The 11,668-nt window shown below is 42.3% G+C and overlaps 1 protein-coding gene across 1 annotated transcript in view; it reads left to right on the top strand.

Annotated features, from left to right (window-relative positions):
* Positions 1–460: 460 nt before the first annotated feature.
* Positions 461–11,668, top strand: part of dlc1 (DLC1 Rho GTPase activating protein) — a 68,865-nt gene continuing 57,657 nt past the window's right edge. Inside the window, exons 1-2 of the mRNA XM_053619568.1 lie at positions 461–1,569; positions 3,072–4,508. Coding sequence (XP_053475543.1) covers positions 3,138–4,508 — 1,371 coding nt within the window. The 5' untranslated portion in view covers positions 461–1,569; positions 3,072–3,137. The remainder of the gene's footprint in view (positions 1,570–3,071; positions 4,509–11,668) is intronic.

Raw genomic sequence — 11,668 nt, forward strand, 5'->3', positions numbered from 1 at the left:
GCTATGGAAACGATAACCTATCAGAACGAGCACATTCATATACACCTGCGCTACTGTCAGAGCTGCTGTTCTAGAAAACTAATCAACACCTTCTGACCAATCACAGTCCAGAATTCCAGCAGTGCCGTGGTGAAGATTAAAGAGGACGGTCTCTGTAGTCACTCTTAATTTAAACCGACTTCACATTAAAGAAGAAGAAGAAGAAGCCATGTGCCTTTAAAATGCACTGAGAGAGAGAGAGAGAGAGAGAGAGAGAGAGAGAGAGAGAGAGTGCTTAGCTGTCAAACACCATGTCTATATTAGGGAATGAATGGGCTACACACACTGAGAGAAAAGCACTGGACCTTGTTTTCCTTAGCAGAGGCCTAAAGACACAGTTGAGTCACTGTTCCAGAGATTCCAAGGGCCTCCTTACCCAGATGTGTAGAAAAAACAAAAAAACAAAAAACGTTGTCTAAGACTCCACTGCCAAGTTTTGTGTTTTCACAGGGCTGGCATATTCACCAGGAATGTCTGCAACACCATGTCGCGACGTTTGAACCTTCCCTTTGTTTTCTTTTTTTATTTCTTCATATTTGACCGTTTGCGTAAGGATGCTTGTACAGTTACACGGTTTGACCGTTTAGGAGGAAAAGGGAAGAAGAAGAAGAAGCCAATCCCACCGACGAGCTGGCCCTGAGTCGTGGACCATTATGTGACGTCGTGCCTGTTTTTAATCAAAACCAACTCGCAGACGTCAAACACAGTGAGAGTCGGAGTGAGAGAGAGAGAGAGAGAGAGAGAGAGAGGAAGTAGTGAACTCTGAGAAAACTGTGGGAGGACGCAGAGGGCAGAAAGTAGAGAGAATAAGCAGATGACAGTAAATAAGAAAGGGAGAGAGAGAGAGCAAAAAGGAGAGTGAGAGAGCGAAAGAGATGACTCAGTCTTGGAAATTGTCAAGAGCGCATGGAGAAGTAGAGAAAGAGAGCGGTCATGTCTGCGTCAGCTAAAACCCGCTAATGCGATCAAGATGAGTGTCTGCTGCTGCCGCTGCCTCTCGCGCCGCTTCGCCCAGGCTCTATTCGTCCTTCTTTTTCAAATTCTCTGCCTATCTGCGGCCTAGTCAAGAAGCAGCTATCACACCTGATCTGAGAACTTGAACATTTTCGAAAGAGAGGAATCAGACGGGAAAAGGAGGTCAAGGAACGAACAGAACAGTTGGCTGTTCTTGGTGCAAGTTCTACAAATGAAGACCTAGTTGACGCAAATCGCTTCCTGGTCATGGAAGCCTGGATCTAACGGTGAATGGGAACACTTTGAAAGCGCCAAGACAAAGTTCTGGTTCTTGGTGAGCATTGGTTCTGTCACTCGTCATCTTCTTGTGTTTCTCTCTGCTCCACATCTGGGCGGTAGAAAGCTCACCCTGGATGCGTGCGATCTCAGTGTCCCAAATGAGAGTTGTGTCAAGAGTGATCTCACCCCCTGAATGAGGACAGAGGGTAACAGGTCGTGACATCACCAGCACCAAACATCACCGACCGACAGACCGAGACACCAGCGAGGAGAAAAGACCAGCGTCGAGGACACAAGGTACTCATCTTCGCTTTCTTTTATTTTTTATTTTATTCGGTCGTTCTTCAGTAGCCCTCCTCTATTAAAGATGCTGAATAGATATGCATATAGCCTGAAGGAACAGAGCAACCTCCTCCTGGGATCAACCAAGTAACCAGATGTTCCCTGCAGAGAGATTCCACTCACCAGATGTGAGAGGAATGCTCTGATTAGGGAACGACTCCCTCGGCCGCTAACCGTCAACTCTGAGATCGTCTCCGAGCAAGCCGCTAACCGCTAAATCCGCAGAGATGTCAAGAACATCACGAGCTCCTGCTGTTGCGGCGCATAGCCGAGCTGCCTTCTCATTTGTCACCCCATTTCCTTGGAAAGTTCATTTTGGAACTTTCCAAACTTTTAATGGGGGAGTTAGCTTGCATCTGGAGGCTAAGTAGCGCAGAGCGGCGCAGTGGAAGCAGAGCGGTGCGACGTGAATTTTCCATTTTACTATGGAAGGGGTGGAATTGAAACACTTACCTGGTTTAAACAGTCAGAAGGCTTTCAAAGACGTGATGTGACGTGTTGTGTAAACTCTACAGGTTTGCACACGGACGAAGTTTTTGGAAAAACTTTTTTTTGTTTTTGTGAATTGGCTAAAATAGTACTAATATGTCCTTATCTTGACTTGCCCTATAATCAGCACCACCTTTTTCCTTTTCATCCATCTACAGTAATCAGTAATCACTCTGTCCTGCACAAGCTTGCAATGGATCTGGAGTCTATCCCAGGAATAGATCCCGGTTGGGAAGCCAGTCCACACACACACTCTTTCACACCACCTTTTTCCAGTGTTTCACTAGTGTTTTTTCTTTCACTCACACGCGTATATTAATAAATGCCAATCAGCTGTAAATTACCAAGCGTCACGCCCACAAAACTCCATAAAAGGCAAAGCTAAAGCACAGAGAGCTAAAAAATGGTGATTATATTGCATAATATAATATATAATATATAGCACTTCCTCTTTATATAGGGTGCCATTACTTTTGTCCTAATTCAATGGCTAGTGCTATTTGCCTTAATTTCATATTTCTTGTGAAGGATTTATTAAACTAGTATCTTAACGTTTTTGTGTTCCTTTAGTCGAGTCGAGTCTAAGCGGCTCTGCAGTGACTAAACCATGTTTGGCTTGTCCCGTGTCTCTTGTTTATGCCCTGGATCATGAATGAACCTTTTATCGTGTGTTGCCTTGTATTTTAAGGACCGTATGAGAGGAGAACTGGGTCAGAGTTTGTCTATGTGTACAGAGTGCTGAATTGCACAAAGCTGTGGTGGTTCTTTTTGAATAGCTGTTGATGACCACGTAGGGATGATGTAGATGATTAAACTTGACGTTAAGTGCTATGCTCACATCAGACATCTGTTAAATTTGTCAGCTTTCATGGACGAGGGACTGGAAGGCATCTCTGAATAATACAGACTTGTCTCGCTCGTCTCCTCGCTTGCTCTCTTTCATTCTCTGCTTTTTTTTCCTCCCTCAGGTCTGCTTTAGCACTTTGTGTGGGCATCTGTAGCAAGATTCTATGGAATAGCAGAGGTCGTCGGCCATGCCTGTAGCCTTGCGCACAAGAAGCTGGGAGGATCATGTAACCCCACACTCGAGGAAACAGTACAGCTATGACGACCTTGATCTGGTTTGTTGCCAGGCAGGTGTTGGAGGCAGTGGTTCCCCCAGAGGTCGAAGACAGCGAGAGAGATGCGCATCGATGCCAGAATGTTGCCGTCATCGTCCTGGCTTTGAAAGCTGTCCTGGGGAATACAGGACCAGGAGGAGGAAGACATTTTCTGGTACATTTAAGGGTATAGGAGCTAGCTATGAAGGTCAAAACAGTCAAACGTTTACCAAAGGTCACGCTTTTGCGACGACCAGAAATGCTATGGCAGACGAAGACGTTAACCGATCAAAAGCCAGTCCATCAAGTCACAACCATTCAGCATCCATTTCCAATCATTTGCTTTATGAAAGCCTTGATGAAATAAATAAGAAAGATGAAGACATCACTATCAAAACGATGTCCACATCCTCTGGCAGTTCTTCAGCAAATGCTGCAGAAGGACAGGCCAAGAAAATGGATTTCACTACAACAGCTGAAACCAAGGATGTCTCCAAGGACGATGTTGAAATCAGCTTTTCTGAAATTCTCGCGAATAATGAAGTAACAACGGAATTAACAGGAACACCTGAAATAAACGGCGAGCCAATGGTAGAAGACAACATTGGTGATGCTGTCGTAGAAGCAAGCATGCTAGATCACCAACAGGTAATGAGGGTAGGTGTAGAAGCAACAATCTCGGTCAATCATGGATTTGATTTGGAGGCTTCGCTTGTACTTGATGATCATAGTGATGCCATCACAAGTACTGACCTGACCACAGAGATCAAGCAATCTGAAGCTTCTCAAATTCCCAAGAATAGCGTTGTTCCAGATGTTCTCCTCAATTCTAACATTTCAAACTCTAACGATGAGCAGGTAGTCACAAGCGAAGAGGTTCTGCAGGTTCACAACCTCAACGCATCGACAGAACTTGAGTTTTCCCCATACGCATCCGAAAGTACTAGTAATCCTGACGAGTGCGGAGAGTGCGAGTCCAAGCTGGACACCATTCACGAAGTATCTTTTACCGAGTTGGGGGAGGAAACTCTGGGTCTGCTGATGGAGGACAACCCAACTTTGGTGGCTCTTAAGGGTGCTGGAAACACTAAAGGAAGTTCTGTACAACTGGAGATGCAGGATACCCCAGAGGCAGGATTTCTGGGAAACGACATCACTGGGGTCTCAGCGGACTTCGAGTCTTCGTTACAAAGCAGAATGGAAGCCTCTGATCATGTGATGATTCTTCAGACAAGTCCAAATATGGATGATGTAGAAAGAGACCCCAAACCTGAGGAAGTTCCTGTCAGGCTCCGAACACGGAAGGTAAGATACGCTGATTTGTTTACTGAACTTGTGTTCTTTAAACAGGGATAATGAGCTTAACACAATCAGTCAGTCATACAAACTTCAGTTAAATGGAACAAATATGTTGAGGAGATCATCAGGAGCAGGATTGCACCTTCCTGCTGTATCGTTAATCCACTGGTTTGAACTTCCTGTGCAAAGCTTCCATCCACAAACACCACATGCATAAATATGATTGTATGGAAAATGAGATGGTAAGTTTCGCCTCGGGTGAAATGTTCTACTTTTTATGCATCCTATTAATTTTATTGCATCTCCATAAAAATCCAATTTCAGAGTCGTGTTTTTTTCTTCTTCTCTGAACCTGATTCGTCTCATTGTGTGTGAATTTGTGGAAGCTAAAGAGCATCAGAAAGCATGACGACGACCTATTTCACATAGCTTTGATACAAGAGTATCCTTCTCACACGAGAGGATAAAGTACCAGAGTTTTTTTTTTTTTGGAAAAGTTGCCAGAATGATCTGATCCCGAGGACGATCCAAGTCGTTCTCCAGGCTCCACAAACACACATTAGTGTGACTTTTCTGAAGCCGTTGTATGTAACTCATCATGTCCAGCTAGCCAGTTGGAAAACATTGACATCATTGCATGTGCTTGCATCAGTGGCCTGGGGGAACGGTAAAAGTCTCGAACCTCGACAGGACCAGCATTGCAAGATATAAGATGGAGCTGAAGTTCCTTTTGTAGGAAATAAAAGCATCGTAGCATTTAAAACCAGCTCATGCTGCAGTCCAAGTCCAGTATATTTGTGTCTCTGCCAGGGTTGGTCTGCTCCGTCTGTTTATCCTGACATATTCCTCCCACTCTGGGGAGCCACTCCAAAACACAGCCATTATTTAGAAAGGAAAGCTTGCTCGTGTTTAGCGATGAATCGGTCCAAACACAACACAAACACAAACGCTAAATAACTTCCACTTATTTTTAAGTTTTAAGCTCGAGGATAATTGGTCAAATTCTTTCACTCAATGTGTTGTGCTTCTTGTGAGTAACAAGGCCATTTAAGGAGTCCCCGGGCATCAGGACTCAGGAGACAAAGGGAATTTAGACAAAGAAGAATAAAGTCTAACCCTAGGTCTGAAAGACAAATGTTTTTTTTTTTTTTTTTTTTTGAGTGTTTTAACCATTAGACTAAATGTTCTATATACAGCCACTGATGGACTACCTCGAGCTGTTGCTCGGAAATCTCAGAACCAAAGTTGAGGCATGACGGTCGAGAGGAAAGGGTGAAGAACCATCGGTCTAATCGATCCGCTGCTACGTACATTTTGTATTTATCGTGTGAGCTATCATTGTATCGTGGCAGCTACAGAATAGCATTCGTCTAGTTTGGATCCTCAGTGTTTGAGAGATTAGGAATAAAGCTGTTGTTTAGGGTTAGGGTTAGGGTTCACCAAGGAACATGGGCGAACTAATCTGACCTCAGTGTGGGATTTTTTTTACGTTCTATTTGAGCTCGAGTGAAGAATTTCGATCCATTCAAGTGTTGTTTTCATAAATATTCAATCCTTTCAGAACTAAGAGAAACACTGTATTCAGGATTACAATAATAATAAGAATAATAAATACTATGTTTTATTTACACAGCGCCTTTCCAGAGCTCAAGGACGCTTTACAATAGTAATACGATGATACATAAACAGTGTTTCGGCGTCTTTGAGGCTAATGAAGGGACGGAGGCGAGCAGGTGAGGGAGGGATCAAAGATGATACCTACGTGTTTTTTTTTTTGTTTTTTTTTACAGTACTAGATGGTTTAACGAGAGCGCTATCGATGTCACAAGTACATCATAGAGGATATTTTTAGTAAGTGTTGGTGTTCTGATAAAATAACGATCTCAGTTTTGCTCGTGTTCAGAGATAAAGAACCGGAGTTAAGCCATCCTTTTATTTCATTCACACATGATGATTATACATCTCTGCTGGAGGGGTGTGTGTGTGTGTTTAACTAAGCAGAACTGATTCTTACTGTAATATTGAATGTGTATGGATACCATTTGTGTTTGCATTCCCTCAGCCTCCGCACGAGAGAGAGAGAGAGAGAGAGAGCAACAGCAATGAAACTAACGAAGCTGGAGTGATAATGATGACAGTAATAGCAATAATTGTACATTCCATAATGAGCTCTCTGGGGGTTTTTTTCCCGTCCATTTGGCGCTTTTAGTTTCAGCTGGTGGAATGTGCTGAAGCAGATTTGTTTCGATTTTCCGATAATGATGTCACTGGGGGACATGTTTGCAGTTACCTGTTGCTTAATTTGTTTATTATTATTATTTATTTTAATTTTTTTTCTTTGCATGAACTTTAGTAATGTGAAGATATCTTCCTGGCACTAACAAGACAGAGCTCGAGTTACATTTGAACACGAAGTGGAAATGTTCGTATTAACGTGATTATCCACTAAAATCTTCTCATTAAGGTTAGCTAGAGTGGCTTGAACTTGGATAGTTATATAAAGTATAACATCCTGGACGCCAGACAGTGTAGATACGAGGCCGTCTATCCCCACAGACAGTCCTCTGAACAAATGTAACTTAAGCCCTGCCCCTTTTCACTCAGTAGTTCCTCAGTACTTAACTGAACAGGTGTCCGAGTCCAAGTGTAACTTCAGACAAACACTTCCAGGCCACTTCCTCGTTTCACAGTATACAGTATAAACGACCCAGTTTAGCCAGACATTGCGAAGTCTTGCCGATATTCTCACTGTATGTTAGGGTTAGCTTTAACAGGAATCTTGTCAAACGTTAGCTTCTGGATGGATTGGAGCAGTGTGAACTACTTGCACCTTGCGTTGGATTGTACGTATGTAGGTATGGTGAGGACAATAAATTCAGAGGTGCCAACATTTATGGTTTAATTGTAGCATTTACGCTGATTGAGTCATTGCTACAGTTATACGGAGATACCGAAAACGATGCTTTTCTTAGCTAAAAGTCATCTGGTATCTTTGGAATGGGGGAGGGAGGATGCGGGACGTGAAAGACGTGCATTTGTTTAATTTATTTAGGTGAACTGTGGTAAATATCAGTCTTGTGAGGACTGATAGATAGAGTGGAGCTAGGAGACCCACACTGGACCTTTGCCTCGATGTTTTATTACTTTCTTGATACACATTTGGAAAAGAAATCGAACTTGGCTGTTTTATCCGCTAACAGGGAGGCTAGAGTAAAATTCATATTCTCTCTCTCTCTCTTCCCACCTGATAAGGTTTTCTTGTTAGCAACATTGCTAGCACGTCTGTAAACGTCAGGTTGAGTAGTTTAAGTTACGCTTATACGCTAATTTGCGCCTCAAAAGTCACTTAGTCCTGTTTTTCTCAGCGCTAATCTGTTAGCGGAACAAAAGACGCATGTTTTGCGTTATGCGTCTTGGGCTTAGAGACCAAATATGCACAAGATTCATCATATTTTCCTTCAGCATGCAAGACTATGAAACGACCATTCATTTTGGCGTGAAGACCTCAGCGGGGAATGCCGCGGAATTCCAAAAGTCCTCACACACACACACACACACACACACACACACACACACACACACACACACACACACACACACACACACACACACAGAGTTTCCATCCCACTGAGAGACATGAGTGACTCTCGTGAGATATAAAACGCTCAAAATATGAATGTGAAGCTAAAATGAAGTTTAAAAAGCGGATTAACCTTATTAACCTGTATTAAAACCCTAATCGTGAGTCAACGGTGTAAAGACGCAGCATACTATACACGATAGCACGATAGCCTGCCTCATGTGCGCACGTGTACAATGACATTTGTTTATTTATTTATTTTTGCCTTCTTTCTATTTCTCTGGGTAATTTATTTCTCAGAAACAAAACCAAATATGGTCAGAACAATTTCCCTAGACATGGTTAGAGATAAGAAACACCTCATTATTATGATAATACTGATAGCACGCTCGCGCTAGGCCCCGAAGTGACAATTTCCTGCGTTATTAGAGCTGTCCAACAGCATGAGGCGACAAACACAGGATACAAACAGAGTCCAGAAGAGTCAGTCTGCAGATTAGACGCCACGTGATGTGTGTATTTTAATTATTTTTACTTCCTAGATGGATGTCTGGGGGTTCGAAAATCAGAAAGTGACTGCTAATGGCAGCACGCTAGTTTACATGAGCTAACCTGACAGGAATTTTTAACAACATATTCATAAATTAGCCCGCTACCTTACATGAGCTAACCTGACAGGAATTTTTACCAAAATATTCGTAAATTTGCCCGCTAGCTCAAGTGATTTAGGCTGACAGGATTTTTAAATATTTTTTGTGCTTGCTAACCTGACAAGAATGAGCCAATCTGAGCTGATCGTAACAGCTAATGCTAACATAACCGAAAGTCTTATTTGGAAATTACTCGACTAATCTAAAAGGAGTTCTGAGTGGATTTTTATATCTTATTAACTGCTAAACCTAAGCAGCTAGCTAATATAATCTGACAGGAGAAATCTGAGAGGAATGTTCAGAATTCACTTCATTGTAAGCCAGTTAGCTAAACTGAGGTAATCCAAAAAGATTTTTAAGTCATATTCATATAAATATATATATTTTACTTCAAAAGGTTAGCCAGTTAGCTACATCGTGTTAAACTGACAGGATTACTAAAGATTTTTTATTCTGATAGGAATATGACAGGAATCTGGGAGAAGGAATGTTCTAAATTCACTGTAGTGTGAACCAGCTAGCTAACATGATCTAACCTGAACTGATTTCTGAGAGGATTTATTTATTTATTTATTTTTTAAATCATCTTCATAAATGATCGCAATCTTAACTGCGAAAGCTAACCAGTCAACTAGCATAACCTGACAGGAATCTTAGAATTCACTATACTGTGAGCCATCTCGCTAACGTGAGCTAAAAAGGAGGGATTTCTGAGATGGATTTCAAATTCATATTAACTGGAAATGCTAACATGAGCTAAAATAACCCGAAAAGTGAGGTAAAATAACTAGCGAACGTGAGATAAATCGAAGAGGATTATTTTGTAATCATATAATCGTAAAATGCTAACGCTAACTAGCAGCCCGACCGGATTTCTGAGAGGATTTTTAAGTCTTGTTTAGAAATGTTCAGGTTTCACTGTTGGTGTGAGACAGCTAGTTAGCCTGAGCTAACCTGACAGGATTTTCACTATAATAACTATTAACTGTTATCATTCTAACCAGACAGCGAACATGAACAAATCTTAAGATAATGATGGAAGCTTGCTTTTCGAACGTGATGATTCTCCCAAACGTACTCCCACAGACTCCGACTAGCAGAGATTTCCCTGGGAAACAGGAAGTGAGGGGCATCATGGGATATGCATCACTGTGAGAACTCTGTGGCCTCTAAGTGACTCTTGGAATGTTGCTATGATAAGCTGATGACAAATAAATAAACAAATGAAGAAATCCCCTGAATTGTGAAATATGCGCTAGTCAGCATTGCTGTTATTGTTGCTTTGCTAACGTGTTGTCTGCTTATTGGCAGTGCACACAGCTAGCATTTATTTTAGACTTTGTGTGTGTGTGCGTGGTAAATCGGTTGCACACCGCAAGACTGGCTGGCATCAGCAAATCCAATAGCTTTGACAGGCTAATTCAACGCTAAATGGCAAATAAATGTACAAGCCGTCACAAGATATTAGGGAGGAACAGCAAGAGGCTGGGGCGCCTCACACACACACACACACACACACACACACACACACACACATTTCAGTACAGAGCTAGCAATCAGCAGAACCGTCGACTTGAAGTGAATTCACTAAAACCAGAAACCATCAAAACAACCCAGGTATAAAAGCTACACTGCTTCCACGTGGGTTCTTTAAGAAGTTATAGGTTCCAGGTGTACAATACAACCCCGATTCCAAAAAAGTTGGGACGCTGTGTAAAATGAAAATAAAAACAGAATGCAATGATTTTCAGATCTCATAAAACCCGTACGTTATTCACAATAGAACATAGAAGACATATCAAATGTTTAAACTGAGGAAATAAAAAGAGGGGACCCTAATGCAACCCCGTCTTTGCAAGGATGCTTAACGCAACCCCGTCGTTGCGAAGACATTTGACACCGCCCTGTTGATGCATAGACGTTTGATGTTGTGATGTCGTTGCGAGGACTTCTGATGTCGTTGCGAGGACGTTTGATGTCATGATGTCATTGCGAGAACATTTGATGTCGTTGCGAGGACGTTTGAAGTGATGATGTCGTTGCGAGGACGTGTGATGTCATGATGTCGTTGCGAGAACATTTGATGTCGTTGCGAGGACGTTTGAAGTCATGATGTCATTGTGAGGACGTTTGATGTCATGATGTCGTTGCGAGGACGTTTGATGTCGTTGCGAGGACGTTTGATGTCATGATGTCGTTGCGAGAACATTTGATGTCGTTGCAAGGACGTTTGAAGTCATGATGTCGTTGCGAGGACGTTTGATGTCGTTGCGAGGACGTTTGATGTTGTTGCGAGGATGTTTGAAGTCATGATGTCGTTGCGAGGACGTTTGATGTGTTGTCGCTGCAAGGACGTTTGATGTCGTGATGTCATTGCGAGGACATTTGACGTGTTGCTGTCATTACAGGATATTTGCAAATGCAGCATAAAACCTCTAGGACAAAAATAAACGAAAACTCTCCAGTAGGGGGCGCTAAAATGCTGTTTCGTATAAATGCAGTACAAATCTAGAAAAGTCAAATGAATGACTGGTCTATATTGACTTTATTTTCCTCTTTCTATCCTCTTCTGTAAAATGCTAAGCCTGACGGTGTTTGTGTTATTACTGAGAAACAGTGTTCGCCTGTAACTCTCCGGTTCATATGCAGAGCTGCTCGGTTTAATTCTCCCCCCCCCGCCAGATTAGTTTTCCTCCCGAAAACAAGCCTCATAGCTTTGGGGTTGTTTCAACATTTTTAGATTTTAAGTGCTGAATAAATAATGTAAAGTGCTGCAGGATGTAGAAACAGTTTCAATCCGGGATTTAAATCCAGACATGAGCTCTCAGGCGTCGACTCGCCGTCGATCTTATTAAACACACAACTGAAATGTCAGAGGAAAGGTTAGCGCTGAGAGATGTGTTGTGTGTGTGTGTGTGAGTGTGTGAGTGAAGGTA

This window comes from Ictalurus furcatus, chromosome 29 (genome assembly GCF_023375685.1).
Source record: "Ictalurus furcatus strain D&B chromosome 29, Billie_1.0, whole genome shotgun sequence".
Lineage (NCBI taxonomy): Eukaryota > Metazoa > Chordata > Actinopteri > Siluriformes > Ictaluridae > Ictalurus > Ictalurus furcatus.